The 16,541-nt window shown below is 36.2% G+C and overlaps 1 protein-coding gene across 1 annotated transcript in view; it reads left to right on the top strand.

Moving 5' to 3' along the window:
- Positions 1 to 4,552: 4,552 nt before the first annotated feature.
- LOC137410487 (DNA topoisomerase 3-beta-1-like) overlaps positions 4,553 to 16,541 on the top strand; it is a 28,674-nt gene continuing 16,685 nt past the window's right edge. Inside the window, exons 1-2 of the mRNA XM_068095910.1 lie at positions 4,553 to 5,512; positions 15,643 to 15,883. Coding sequence (XP_067952011.1) covers positions 15,644 to 15,883 — 240 coding nt within the window. The 5' untranslated portion in view covers positions 4,553 to 5,512; position 15,643. The remainder of the gene's footprint in view (positions 5,513 to 15,642; positions 15,884 to 16,541) is intronic.

The raw sequence follows: 16,541 nt of genomic DNA, 5'->3' as shown, positions 1-16,541 counted from the left end.
TACAATCGTCAGATTATGACCTTTTTAATATGATTAAAACAATATTTTAGTTGTATTCACCAGAGTTCAAGGTAGTCAGAGAAAATTCTTGTTTGGAAGATAATTTATATTCATGTTTAATTATGGTCCCAAACATGTTGCAGTAAGAATTAGAAAACTACTTCACTCTGAGAATTTAAGTTATCTTATATTTTTACTGAAGATTTAACCTTTGCCCTACATTTGGAAAATTCAGCACTGAGGAATGTGATGAGCTTAAAAGGCTGTCTTAGTCTTTCAAGTATGTCATAAAGCTTAGGTGATATAAGAGTACGAGTGACAGGACTGTTAGGTGATATAAGAGTACAAGTGACAGGACTGTTAGGTGATATAAGAGTACGAGTGACGGGACTCTTAGGTGATATAAGAGTACGAGTGACGGGAATGTTAGGTGATATAAGAGTACGAGTGACGGGACTGTTAATTCTCACTATAGGGTAAAACCATTAGAACTAGAAACAACATGAAAACTCAAAAAATAGTGAATTACTATCACTTTCTTATCACTAAATAATCTTACAATATTGTAAAATACCAACAATTGTCACTGTTGAATTGTGAATATAAACAAAACCATTTATAGATAGCAGTGCATCATACTATTGGAGATTAGTTTATTAAACATTTCCTGCTCATAGTATGTATCTAGACTTCTTAATAGTCACACCTGTGCCTTAGTAAAAGCTCTTTTATCATAAACGATTATGACATTCACCCTTGCTGCATGATTTGCATCCTGAACAAATTATGCTTAGTTCAGTTCTAGCTAAGCTTTTCTTTTCTCAATGAATGTTATTTTACATTAGCAATCAAAAACGATTAGATACCAAAACCAGATATCAGAATTAAGGCCAAATTACCATAATTTGAATTATTTTAAAATGTCTACATGATTCAGCTGTCATGAATTGTTTTGATTCATCCCATTTGATGTGTAGGTTCAATATCTCAACTCTCTAAATTTTTAGACATTACCGGAACTATGAAAATTTAATTTGTATTGTATTATCAAACTTTGTTTGATGTTATCTCAATAATTCCACATTGATCTTCTTACATTTCTGTACAATTACCGCTCATCTTACATAATCGAGACTGAAAAAATATTATCCAAAGTTGCTGCACATATCAAATAGGTTAGCAGTAAGGACTGTGTAGGATGCCCAATTGTTTATACACCAAGAGCTCTATCAAACGCTAAAATCACTACTTTCAGATATACAAAGACCTCCCTGCTATTGTTTTTGTCTGCGAATGATGGCTACTTATGGTTACCCCATCCATGTTGAGACTAATTACGGTCTTATATTTGTGGTGAAAAGCTAATGGTACTGTCGCCAGCAAGGGAGATAATTATCTGTATGATTCAAAATGAACATCAAGGTATATGACAAAAACAGAGAGCATGCAGCCAGATGTTTTGGCCTGGAATCAATTATATCTACTTGAAAATATTTTTCTGTATAGACTGCGCCATCTTCATTGTATACCTGAGCTACCCTTAAAGGTCTTAGCCATGGATGTACCAGAATTCAAAGAAAAAACTATCTTTTGGTGGACAGTCTGTCGCATTTTTCACGACTCAAAATGATTAATGGCAAGTAAGTCTTTGTTATTATTCTGACCTTAAAGTCAATCTTTGCTGTTCATTGTCTACCAATATCTACACTGGATGACAACATGCCATCTATAGTGATAAATCGCTACAGTTTGCCAAGGAATGGTCATCCAACATTCAAATATTAGGCTCCAATTATTTACAGTCAAACAGAATGGCTAAAAATATGTTTAAACGATAAAGCAGTTCTTGAAGTGTGAACATTTAAAGAAAAATGTTTATTATTCGCATTGACTTATCATGCAACTAACCTCAAAGAAAGCATTTACTCACCCACTGCAATGTTGCTTAACCAATCCATTAAAAGAGGTGTGCCCATCACAAAATTCACCTCAAACCCTTCCCTATGTATGCCTTAGATCAAGAGATGCAAAACATAGTATTGTAAAAAAGCAGAATGACAAAACTGCTCAAAAATCACCAGACCTACCTAGTCACTTAGGCCTATATGTATTTGTAAAAACTGGACATCAAGAACAATGAATGCCACAAAAAGAGCATGAAAACTACAGTTGACGGTCATATCTTGTGAACACTGACAACACTTTAGTCCAAAGAAATGGGTACATCGCAGGCCCAATAAAACTAGCCACAATTTATTTGGTGATCATACCGCAGAACCTGATCTGGCAAATTTAAAACTAGTTCATGTTAAAGTAGAGCCTCTAGACCGCCCCGAGGCGGAAGGGGAGACCATCAGGATCAATTGGTAAAAAGTGGTTAAATTCTAAGTTCACGAGTGGTTCTCGGTATAAAACTATTTAAAAATTTATCACAGTTACTAGAAATGGCCGAAGGTTGTCCCTTAGATTTGGCCCGTGTTTGTGGAAGGTCATCCTTAAAACAAGTGTCAATAAAATCGTTTAATTCCTTCAAAGATGGGTCTGTTGATTTTATAATAGTATGTAAAGTTTTAACCCTTTGGACCTGTCTACGTTCTTCCAAAGTCACTAGGCCCAACTGTTCTTTTTCCTGTGTAACTCCCTCCTTTCCCCTCAAATTACTTATAAAACGCGTTGCCTTGTTCTGGACCATTTCAAGCAGTTGTACAGATTTCTCTTTGCTCGGGTCCTATACCTCAAGAGCAAATTCCATTTTTGGTCGACATAAGGTCTTATATGCGACTAATTTGATTTTAGGTGGTGCTGATGAGATATTTCGTCTGAGCATACTGAGAGTCTGAACAGCCTCTGAATGTTTTTTGACTATATGCTCACTCCAATTAAAATCATTTGTTATTGTAACTCCTAAACATTTGATACTGTTTACAGTGTTTAAAACTACATTGTTTAATTTATATTTTAAATCTTGGATATTAACAGCTTTGGTATTTCCAAAAATAATTATTGAACACTTACAAGTATTAAAAGACATTTGCCATTCACTCGCCCATCTCTCCAGGCTATCCAAGTCCTTCTGAAAATCTTCCACAGAAGATGAACTAGTAATCGGGCAGTGTAGTAATGCGTCATCCGCATACAATCGTATTGTGGATGTCAGAGTAAGCCCTATTTCATTGATATACAATAAAAACAGAGCTGGCCCGAGGACCGAGCCCTGGGGAACTCCTGAAGTTACCGTTTCAACATCTGAAAAAATTCCATTTAAATCTACTCTCTGGCTTCTGCCCGATAAAAAGTCTAGTATCTAGGAAAGAATATCACTTGAAAAACCAAAATAAAAAAGCTTGCTCATCAGTAGTGAATGAGAGACCTTGTCGAAAGCCTTGGAAAAATCTAAAACCGCTGCCTGCACACATCCTCCCAAATCAACTTCCTTCATGATGGGCTGGGAGGTGGTCAAAAGTTGGCTGGTGCAAGACAGTCCATTTCTAAAACCATGTTGTTGTGGTATTAAAATATCATTTAATTTGGAGTTTATATTATGTAAGATAATACGTTCTAGCATCTTGGAACATATGCATGTCAGTGACACAGGTCGATAGTTTGCAGCTGACTGTTTACTACCCGATTTAAAAATTGGGATAACATCTGCTCATTTCCATTCTATTGGAAGCCTGCCAATATCTAGAGAATACTGGAAAACGACGTTACAACACAACACGATGCCACTGATGACATGACTTCCCATTCCATTGTCAGACCAAACCTTAGAAATACCTGTATTACTGCAACAACTTGTCAACACACCAAGGTGACTGTGACCTTAAAATATATACGCATCATTACTTTAGAAAAGTTAATTTATGTGTATGGTGACGTTGGGTATGATACAGCGTGATTCTGTCCGCTTCAAAGGAAAGAGCTAATAAAAGTTTACGAATATAAGTCGTTATTGCTTTCTGTATGACAACCAACCTCACATCTCTAGCTATAATTCCTGGACAACATTCGTTCAACAATATGATGAGCTAGCTGCAGTGCATCACATTCTGTCAATGCATGCAACTTCTCGTTTCAAGGAGGGAGGATGTTGTATTTTTGTTTCAGATGTTAATATTTAACCACGAAACATGATTTCTTGGAGGACTAAAGTCCAACCAATGTATCAAGGACTACTTGAGCAGTGTACAACAGCTGCATAAAACACATTTGAAACACTCTTTCAAAACGTAGGTCCATTGTTATGTGAAGTTATAGCAGAAATAGGCAAAGCTAAGATATTAAAAGTTGGTTCAAAACAAAGCCTCAAGTATGCATTTTCAAACGCAGAAACAAAACTCTCGCTAATTATTCATGAATGTGACAATATGTAATCGATCTATTCAAAGGTGTAACTCTATTACAACTTGTTTGACGCCGATATTATTAATTAATGTAGGCCTACCGGACAATACAATTATAAAGTGCTGCATAAATATACTCATGAAATAATATATGCATATATGTGTTTGTTTGTTTGTGAATATTATTTATTGAGGTTTTCATGAGAAAATAATGTTCTGTTGACCTCATAATTAAAAATTTAAGCTAATATAATGTGGTATAATATGATAATTGAGAATAAAATTGATAGTGGCTACAATAATATGATTTCTATAAGAGGATAATAAGATCGTTGATTGAGCTGAGTATATATATACATATACATACATACACATATATATACATATATATATACACATATATATATACATACACACACATATAGTGCATATACATATGCAAGCTGAGTTGATTGAGTATTTAGATTCCAAGTTAGTAATTATTAGTATGGTCATTTTTTTTAAAAATTTTAACGCGGGTGACACAATACTCTACTATTCTTATGTCAGCTATGGTTGTAAAGTGACAACCGATGGTTTTTAATAATTTTAATTCAATGTTGTTAGTATACCAGTGTTAGTAAATAAAATATAGAATGGTCAGTAGTCACAGTATGGCCAGTTAATCAATATCAAATGACAGCTCATTTACAGGATCTAATACCTCTTCTTTCATAATCTTGATAGCGTTATATTTAAAAGATTGTCTGCCATAGTTCTTATTAATAGATGGTGTTATTAATGAGCATTGCGATCTTAGGCTTATTTGGTGTCTCTCACTATCCTCTTGAATATATTTGTATAGAGCACTGGCCACTGTAGCTACCTCCACTTTGCCTATCAACTGCCTGTAAAAGAAAGAACGCCGACTGGCGAGAGTATGTAGGCCCAATAATCGACGACCATCAGTTACTGAGAAGGATTTAGGTGCTTTGCATATTACTCGCACCGCTTTATTTTGGCAAGCCTCAATTTGGTCTGAATGACATTTACCAAGAAACATAAACAAAGTAGCACAATATTCAAGACGACTTCGGACTATTGAAGTATATATTAATTTAGCATCTTCAACAGACAAAAGATGTCGAATCTTACGAAGAGCATATAAACATTGTTTTGCCTTGGTCACTGTAAGTTTTATATGCGTATTGAAACCAAAATTTGCATCAATTGTGACCCCAAGTAATTTTATATTGTGTTCAATTTGGATTTCAGTGTTGCATAGCTTCAAAGTTCTATTATAATCAACTGCTCGATTCGAGAAAATAATAAATCGTGTTTTTTCAACACATAGAGATAACCCATTAGATAGGTACCAGTTTTGCATTCTATTAAATTGTTCTATTGATAGCATCTGAGAATCTATCTGAGTACTTGCTGAATGTGAGTGCAAATATAAATTTATTTTATAATTCATATGTAATATCAGACCTGTAAATAGAGATAATTTTTCTTTTTTGTTGATATTTCAAAATAAAGAATTCACTACGGTAACTAACTAACGTACGTACAGGTATTGGGAAATTGAAAATCGGTAAGCCGATGTTCCAGCTTCGGCCTTCTCGCCCAGTTGGTCCAGTGCCGTGTAAGGACGGTGACCACATACGACACTGTTCTCGCCGAGATAGCTTGGCTTGCCATATCAAGCTTCAAGAATACGTATGTCTTTTCTTGTAGCGCTAGTGCGATAGTGTCAATTGCCCTACACCCCCGCGCGCCTTTTTCAATACAAAAATGTTGTGCGTTATGCGTGCGGGAATACTGAACGAAGCTAATATTTAGTATTCGCTATGCTTGAGCGCCTAGCCTTCTTTATTCGCTGTCAACTTATTCTATTTTTTATTATTTTTAATCTGTGCACTTTTGCTTAGGTGGTGTTAACTAATTTGATTAATACTAGTGAAGGTGCTAAGCTATAAACTATACTAATATTTACTAGTAAATGATACTTTTTTATTTCTACAAATTCAACACTTTAGATATACAAATAACAAAATTCTAAAGCAATAATATAGTGATGACAGGTTAACAATTGCCAATGAAAGTTACACTCTTACGCTGACAGTTGTTCATGTTCTTTTGCACAGTCTATCCTTCTCGACAGTCAAAAGAACTAGAGCCGAGACAGTTAGAAGAGAAACAGACCTGCCAACCCAAGAGTGGGACAATGCGTGAGATTTGGTTTTGGGGCAATTGATGTATCAATGATAGTATATATGAAATTGTGGAAATTGGGGCAAAATCTCACGCATTTTCATTTTTTCTTTGGGGTAATTGCGTGAGTCCCACGCCCATACCTGCCAACTCTCACGCATTGGGCGTGAGACTCACGCAATCACCCCAAAGAAAAAATGGAAATGCGTGAGATTTTTGCCCCAATTTCCACAATTTTATATATACTATCATTGATACATCAATTGCCCCAAAACCAAATCTCACGCATTGCACCACTCTTGGGTTGGCACGTCTGCCCACGCCCAATGCGTGAGAGTTGGCAGGTATGAAGAGAAAGTAAACCTTAATATTTGAAAGAGTAGGAAACAGAGTCTTTTAAGCTGTTTTCTCTTATAGATGTCTCTGTTAGCCCATAAGAAGATTTTTAAATGCTAAAGCTCTGCTCTAAATGTTTTAGAGTGTTGGTAATTTTAACACTTGTTCATCAACCTAAGCCATGATATTACTAGATGTTATAGATTAATTAGGAAACTGTCAATTTAACAACTTTTATTTTTTAGCAAGAACTAACTATGCATGCATATCACAACGTGTGCACAGTTAATTACATTATAGTCTCAAACAGGGAAATATAATCTGAATGTAAACACTACATCCCTCCACAACTCATTATTTAAGATCGTCCAGGAAAATGTGTGTAAACAAGCAAAACACGCATACGAGCAAAATACAATACAGTATAACCAAACTCTTATGTAAGCCAAAATACAAATAATATGCAAAAAAAAACATTTACGAATGGAGTATTAGCGTTGGACTAGGCAAAATGAAACTAATTAAACTAACATATACCAGTGAACTAAAACTATATTAGTGGACTAATATGGAGCACTAAACTAAAACATAGCCTACAGACCAAATAACCATTACTAAGCCGTAACAAAATCCTCATATGTTGATGGTAATTTAAGTTCCTGGACTGGCCTGCTAGTGCTAACTTGGGGTTCAGAACCTGGGTCAAAAAGAGTAGGAGCAACCTGGCGATCAACTCTTTTAGCCATTGAAATGTTACGGCTTACAACATCACCTGAAGGGCTAAAACAAACCATATCAGAACCTTGAGTATCAACAACCTGGTGAAGATCTGGATTATAATTGGGGTCTAGTTTACCTCGACTCTCTCATCAGCAACACTATCTCATGTACTAATGGAACGTTTTTTAGCACCTCTATGGGCATATTCTTTCATCATTTGCTTGGACTCCAAGTCAGAATTCCTAGCTTCCTCTACTGTATCCTTAATATCAGTAGAGATTCGAAATTTGATTCTCATATCCCGACCAAACATCAAAGCAAATGAAGTCATACCTGTAGCTGTAGTGCTTTTGAAGGAGATGCAGAACTCATTCAAAACTCTTCTCAAATTTTGACCTTCATAGTTGGCAATCTTGAGGACCTTTAATATGGCGCAATTTGTCCTCTCCACCTCTCCATTAGCTTCAGGCCATAATGGTCTTGTAGACACCCATCCAATTCCATACTTACTAAGATAACCTTGCAATTCATGAGAACTAAATTTGTGCTGTTGTCAAACCTCAACATTTCTGGGTAGCCATATCAAGCACAAATTTTTTCCAGAGATGAGACAATTTTCTAAGTTTTAGTACTTTTCAGAACTTAAACCCAATTAACCCACTAAAATAATCAACAATGACTACAACAGAATGGCTAGGTATATCAGGAAGAGGACCTAATAAATTTATACTACAGAACTTCCAAGGACTATCGGGCAATTTGGTTGAGGTGATAGGAACTGAGAGATCACTATTACTGACCAACTGACAGAATAAACTTCGATGACATAAAACCTCAGCCTTTCTATTAATGTCAGGCCACCAAAACTTGAGACGTAGCCTTCTTTCAAGAACAACACTTCCAGTCACCTGACTGAATAGCTTCATTTATCATCTTAGTTTTTGGACAAGACTTGGCGACCCCATGAATATCTGACCATTTCATAGCGCATAGAACAGCGAAATCTGCAATTGAGCAAATATAAGTATCATCTACTACAAGCTCTACAACATCATCCTCATTAACACTCGATCTAGACAGAGGATCTGCAATGTTATAGCACCCGGACTTATACTCTAAAACAAAAATCAAAAGCCTGTAACTTTAAACTCCAGCGTTCCAATATAGGAGTTGGTTTCAAGTTGGGATTCCCAAAAATACCAATCAAAGACTTATGATCAGTGAATAACTGAAACTTTATACTAAGCAAGTACATCTTGAAATACTCACATGCCCACATTAGACCTAGGTCCTCTCGCTCTATCTGAGAATATCGAGACTCTCTATCAAATAAACGTCGATGACCATAAGCTACAACTTCAATTTGATACAGAACACAACCTAAACCAACAGGACTGGCATCAGCAACTACAATAGTAGGAGCATCTCTGTCATAATAAGCTAATGTGTGAGTAGCACTCATAAGCCGCTTGATCTTATCAAATGCACTCTGATGCACCTAACTACCACAAAAGAGCTGCAGCAGTGGCTAAATCTTTAACATACATGTATCTACCAATAAACTGTACTAAACCTGGGAACCCTCTCAACTCTGTCATAGTCTCCGGCCTGCGAGCAGACAATATAGATTCAACTTTAGCTGAATCGGGAGAAACACCATCACTAGATAATATGTGACATAAGAACTTGAAAGAAGGCAACCCAAAAATACATTTCGAACCATTCAAAATGAGACCGCATTCTTACAAATGAGGTGTAACAAGCCTTAAACACTCTCTATGCTCTTCAAAACTTTTCCCAAAGACCATTATATCATCAACCATATTCAAAACACCCTCAAGACCATTGAGAATAGTCTTTATAGTATACTGAAACACTTCAGGGGCTGCAGAGACTCTCATATCCAACCATTTCATACGAAATAAACCTACATGACTTAAAAGAGTCATGATATTTCTTGAACCTGGTTCAGGTTTACGCTGGAAAAATCCCTGTTTCAAGTCTATCTTTGAAAAGTCTTTGGCACCATTTAACTCCATCAGCATTTCCTGTACAGCTGGTACTGGATACCATTCTCTGATTATAGCTGTATTAGCCCTACGCATATCAACATGAGGTCTAACCTCTTCACCTTTCTTGGGCACAACTATTAAAGGACTAAGCCAGGTAGAGCCTACACCTTCTACCCGCTCTATTATATCCTCTTCTAACAACCTATCTAGAGGCTTCTCAACTCGACTACAATAACTGAAAGGTACCCTACGAACAGGCTGTGCCACTGAGTCAACCTCAAGGTCTATATGTAGTTTTACTTGGACCCCCTTTAATTTACCCGCTCTCTTAAACACTCTGGGTATCTGGTCCTTACAACAGTTTCTAGATCAGTCTTATCATCTACTGTAACAGTACAAATATCATGATTAACACTAAGAATCCTAAGCTTACTAACAGTATCTGCACTGAGTAGGTTTCAAGCGTCACCATCGAAAACAAAGAATGTAGAAACATAGAAATTAGTGGAAACGTTATTGACAGTTATAACAGAAAATTAACAGTCTCACCTCCTATAACAGCATTACACTGGTGCGTTTTATAACTGTTAGCATTTCTTACTGTAAACTCCTGACTAAATTTATCAATAGCAGTTGTAGTATTAGTATTCTCGGTCTGCAGCTTTTCACTGACTGCATTAGCAGCTGCTGACTGTTCCTTAGTCAATACTTTGATCCTTTACAATGTCCTTCTTTTTCACAGGCATGCATGTTATACCTAATGCAGGACAGCTGGAATCATGTGCCTTATGGCCAGTATTATAACACCAGAAACATCTAAACTTGCTCGAGCTATTAGCAGGAGTTGGAGATTGGTTCTTGCCTGAGCTGTGTTGACTAACTTAGCAATAATATCGGTATTGGCAGGTCTTGTAGATAAATTTGTCTTGTCTCCCTCCATCAAATGAAATGTACCAGTAACCTCCATGGCACCAATCAATGTTGTAATATTAGCAGCCTCAACTAACTGATTCACTCCTGAAATAAATTATTCAATCAAGTTTTCTTCTAGCCTGTCACCAAAGTTACAATATCTGGCTACTTTTCTCATCTTAACCTGGTTCAGCAATATATTCATCATTCTTCAGAACTACAGTATGTTCCAACTGCTAATTTCTAGTTTTGCCATAGGGAGCTATAAATCGTGTCCTCAACATAACAAGATCAGTTTCACGAGGTACTGCATGTGAAATTAAATCCTTGAGAGTCTGATATTGTGTGGCGCTCAGTCTCATCAAAAGCGCAGGCACCTTTTTATTCCCCGCGGTACCAGCCACAGCAAAATAACAGGCCAGTCTCTCCAAATCAGATTTTATCTCATCATCAGCCTCAAAAGTAGGTATAGCAAGTCCAGCAGCCATAATAATGTCAACAATATGTGGGTAACAAACCACTCATCGCCAGTTTAACACTTGTTCATCAATCTAAGCCATTATATTACAAGACTCTATAGATTAATTAGGGAGCTATCCATTTAACATTTAACAACTTTTATTTTCTAGCAAGAACTAACTGTGCATGCGTATCACGCACGTGTGTACAGTTAATTACATTATGGTCTCAAACAGGGAAATATAATATAATATGAATGTGAGCACTACAATAATAAATGGAAGTGTCTTGAGTACATCATGGAAATGTACTGGTTGGAAATGATGACTAACCCCTATTATTTTGGTTGTGTGTAGAAGTTGGCAGAGCTATGTCAACGCCTCTAATTTTTTGGCAGTTTCCTGGTATGCTGTTTGATGCGTCTTCTGTGATTGATTTTTTCCTTTTGAAAGTTTCTGATCTGCCTGTTAATTCTTTTTTTTAAATAGTTTTCCTGGGGGTTCTTAGATGTACCAGGCATTGTGCTAATTGCACGTCTTGCGTATATTTCTTGTGGTTTAGGCAATCTTCCATTTTGGTGCATTATATGGTTCTGCTGATATTTTCATACAACAGGGATATTACCTCAGGCAAGGTGAAATCTTTGAGCAACTTTTTTTAAATTTTTTGGCAGCCTCTAGCATGCTAGCATTGTTTCATGACGCATAATGCATTTATAATAACATGTTGTGTAGAGATCTCTGTATTGCCGCTCTAACGCCCGTTGATGTGCGTTCTTTGTCAAAATTTCTTTTATCACACTATTTAGAGAGCTTATGGTGGTGATCCTCATCATAAAAAATTTGATAAATAGTAAAACCGATGGCTTGTCATTGATGGCTTTACAAAACTTCAGATCAGATTGTATTAGCAAGTGTAGATATTCTACACAAGCCCGATAAAGGTTAAAGCACCCATAATGTGTTTCCAGAGCAGTTTATTGTTTAATGGCATCTTCCATGTTTGAGACCAGTTATTTTATATACAGTATTAATTTTCTATTGCTACCTTATGGACTGTTAACAGCTTGGTAAGTGTATCATGAGCAGAAAGTCTAACACTGCATGATGAGTTATCATTAATGCATTAGAAAAAGATTAGGTCCTAATACGGAGCCTTGCTGCGCACCTATAAAATAATGCAGCTATGTGAGTTAGCACCGTTTAGTACTACTGTCTGTTTCTTGCCTGAAAAAATATGGGAATCTAGTTTAGGATGTGCCTATTAATACTAGAAATTCATTGTAGCTTCGGCAGCAGTAGTAGATGTAGTATGTAATTGAGCACCTTTTTGACATCCACGGCTATGGTATGTATGATATGTGCATTATTGAGAGATTTAACTAGGTCATTATAAGTGGCACAAAATAGAGTGTGACCAGAAAGAACGGTCTTGAAGCCGTATTGTCTGTGATGGAGATGTTTATCCAAGGCCTTATTGAGAAAGTACCGGCACAAAGTGTTTTGTGAGTTCTCATGGCATATTGACTTTTAGTTCCTAGGTTTCATTTTCACCTCTTTTGTGGATTAGGATAACTTTTGCATATTTCCATTGTTTTAGTAATTCTCCAGAATTTAGGAAATCTTTGGAGATGAGTGAAAACCATATAGCTATAGTAAGCCAGTTGACAAGCATATCAGGTTTCCTGATTTTTTTAAAGTTCAGGTGATTGTCTATTAGGCTGCTCTATGATAAGTTAAGTCATTTAGTTTGCTCATAAATCAAATTGTCTTAAATAGAATGGGAATACATCTCAGACACAGTTGTAGTTGCTTCATACAGATTCGCTCTGTTTGTAAGGTATAGTTATTATGACTTTCAGTAGGCAAACTTTATTGTAAGTGAATAACAGACAAATACAATATCGAAACGCGAATGCACTAGCAACAAGTACCTAAACAATTACACATGTAATTGTAAGAATATGTAAACTAAATTATTGATTCATAACTATTTATTTTCTCGCACGAATTTTAATAAATACATGTACAACTGTTGGTGTGGAGCTTGAACCATTGTTCTTTCTCAGCTGTACAAAGTTGATTACCTTCTAGATAAAGCATGTGTTGCTCTTGATAGCTCTTCCATGTTTTCCCACTTTTTTTTCTTGTGTTCTCTCTATACATCATGTTTGTGTTCTTGTATACCAGATGGTTTTTTAGGTAATCGAGTCAAGTGGGACATTCTTGATCTCATATTTTTGAGTTTTATCTATGAAACTGGCTTGGACTTTAACTCGTGACAACCGATTGACCAATAGTACTAAGTTTAAACTGGGTGAATAAAGCATGCATATATTTCAATATGTTGCTATCAATGTCTTTTCCTTCTAGTACCATATTATTTCTTTGTTATGATCTAGTTTCAACTAGCTATGAATAAAGTAGATAAGAAACCTTAAAACAGGTTTCTGAATAACTGTAAGCTGATAAGCTTATTATCACCTTAAAACAGGTTTCTGAATAACTGTAAGCTGATAAGCTTATTATCACCTTAAAACAGGTTTCTGAATAACTGTAAGCTGATAAGCTTATTATCACCTTAAAACAGGTTTCTGAATAACTGTAAGCTGAAAAGCTTATCATCACAAATTTGTTTTGTCAGTTTTGTGCTCTACTAGATCAACGTATGCTTTACCATATAGTCCGCAATATTGATACTATGCGGCAATGGACCCTGTCATTGCTATGCACCTATTTGAGTGTGATTACCAACTTCACGACATCATAGCACCTTCTTTCTATGACTATAATAACATTTTGTGATAGCTGACACCATCATTGATCACTTCAACACATCTATAAATTATGATGCCATGTGTGCAGGTTTGAAGCTGGAACACTACATTATACTTTCATTGCCTATCATTTTATACCAACAATCAAGTATCTAACCATGAAGCAATTTTGGATTTAACTTTCTTATGAGATCTCTATTTGTTCCAACATATTTTGAGTTTAACAATCAGGTGCATGTACAAGTACATGAAAATCATTCTGACAGTCTGTATTTCTATAAAAAATAGCCTGTTGTTCATTTTGTGTCATATCCAGCTCTGTTCTACAACTAACTTCATCCTGTTCTACAAGTAACTTGGAAGTTTTTGGAGGGACTAGTGAGAAATCCATGCTGCATGGATAGAAAGCATAAAAGTGAAAATATTCATTTATGGAATTGGTGAATCTATATCACGACAGTCTTTAAAAGTGCGAATGGCATAAATTCTCTGACAAAAGTATAATTCAGTCTGTGTATCTGTACTATTTCATGTGTAAAAGCATCATTTACCTCAAACATATCTATCAATATCACACACAACCTAATAACACAAACCCATGAGTTACTATTGTTTCAAGGCCAGCTGGCTCAAGCTTTATCAAATTATTGGTCTATGTTAATAGCTTATGTCGTTCAAATTGTACTACCACAGGAAGGCAAACCCAACTTTCCATCTAAGCCGATTTCTGTCATAAAGTTTACAAAAATCCTCTGCCAAGAGATACAACTTTGCACGCCTTCCTCTTTTTCGTTTAATACCAAATAGCTGGTATATACGCTTATGCTATTTTATGCAGAGGTTTCATGGGCTTCCAATCTCGTGCAGTCCAAAAGCAATCGTGCATTAACTTCACTTTCATATTAAAGGTCTCGGTATTGTTAGTAAAACACTTCTCATGAAGGTGCTTAAAACCTTACTTTAGAATGAGTCAATCTAGTCAATGTTCTAGTGCAAAGCAAATACAAAAATTTTATTCTCAAAATTTTTTATTTGGATTTGGAGTAAGTCTCTCATGCAATCAAAATTGTGAAAGCCTGTTAATTTTAAACGGCTCCTCATCAGTTTTATTTTAAAAAATTTCCATGTACAAATGTTGATCTTTGTGACTGTGGTTGTATGTTCCTCTGGCCCTTATTTAGTCTTGTCCCTATTTATAACATAAATAAGTGCTGTACTACTTTGCCTGTTTACTGTAGCTAATATTTTTAAGAACCATGTCTAATGGTTACAGCCAGATAGATGTATTATTACACTTGGTTGCCACATATCTATATCATGATCTGTTGAGACACACCTATATCATGATCTTACCACAGTTATTGCTCACATCTACAGAAGAGCATGCGGCTCTATTGCTATGATGTCTGAATCTGTGATGTCTCATGTTTGTGCAGCAATATTGGTGTGAATGTTGTAATATTTTTGAAGCACCCTAATTTCTCCTACTATTTTGGTAAAACCGGTTCTATTTCACAAGCTAAAGGAGACTTTCTTTATTTCCTTTGACTGTATGCATAAAATGTTGCAATGGAGTGTTGTGTTGACCAAAGGAGCTAAATTTACAGTGATATTTCTCATGGGTTTGTAAATAAACAAGTTACTATTTGAGAAGATGAAATCTGTCAAATTGTTTAATGTATCATCGCCATGCTTTGCAGTTGCATCTGTTGGTCAAACTAAACCTATAGCTGTTACAGTGAGTCCAATATCATCATCTCGCGCAAGATGGCGGAAGCCTGACTGCCCTCATATCCTTGTAATGCCATTCAAAACCGATTTTGTCATACTGAATTGTTTTCCAAATTATTTATAGCAGATGTCTAACAGGTTTCCTTTTGTCATTGTGTAGAATGGCGCCTACCGTGTTGATGGTAGCAGAGAAGCCAAGTCTCGCCCAGTCTTTGGCTAAAATTCTGGCAAGTGGCAGCAGTCTTTCATCACGCAAGGGCTCAAATGGGGCATGTTCTGTTCATGAATGGAATGGAAAGTTTCGCGGTGACTTGGTTACCTTTAAAATGACATCTGTCTGCGGTCACGTTATGGCTTGCGATTTTCCGCCCAATTACAACAACTGGGACAAAGTCGATCCTGTAAGTTGTTGTTGGTTCACCCAGTAACAGTCTTAACTGTACAGGTTTGGTAACAATTGGACTCAAAAAGTTTAAGCCAACTATGCATACAGTTGCATATATGTAAAAGATAGTTGCATACTTGTATAGAACAGTTACATATAAGTATAGAATAGTTACATGTATGTATAGAATAATTACATGCGTGCAGGCTTGGGGCCACTAGCAGTGCAGTGCGCACTGCACTAGTGCAGTGCATAGTGCAGTGCAATTTAAAAGTATAAATGTCTAGTGCAATGCTAGTGCAAATTTGACATGAGTCCCTGGGTGCACTAGTGCAAGTGCAGTGCTTAGTGTGACATGGTATGTACTAGTGCAGTGCCTAGTGCGGATTAGAAAATTCCCATAAACGCGCTAGTGCAGTGCACAGTGCAACATAAAATGCTCTAGTGCAATGCCTAATGCGGATTGGAAACTTTTTCATAAATGCACTAGTGCAAGTGCCTAGTGCCAGTGCACTTGGCACTGCACTAGTATGCACTAGTGCAGTGCCAAGTGCAGATTGAATATTATTATTTTCCTTTGATGGAGATGATGGAGATGGCATTATGTTTTACTTTAATATTGGTATTGAATATGGAACTTTGATATTTCTTTGCAATGATGTTAACTTAATGTT

The sequence above is a fragment of the Watersipora subatra genome, chromosome 1 (genome assembly GCF_963576615.1).
Source record: "Watersipora subatra chromosome 1, tzWatSuba1.1, whole genome shotgun sequence".
NCBI lineage: Eukaryota > Metazoa > Bryozoa > Gymnolaemata > Cheilostomatida > Watersiporidae > Watersipora > Watersipora subatra.
Note: the sequence above shows the minus strand (reverse complement) of the source record. Positions and strands in the feature narration are given on the sequence as shown.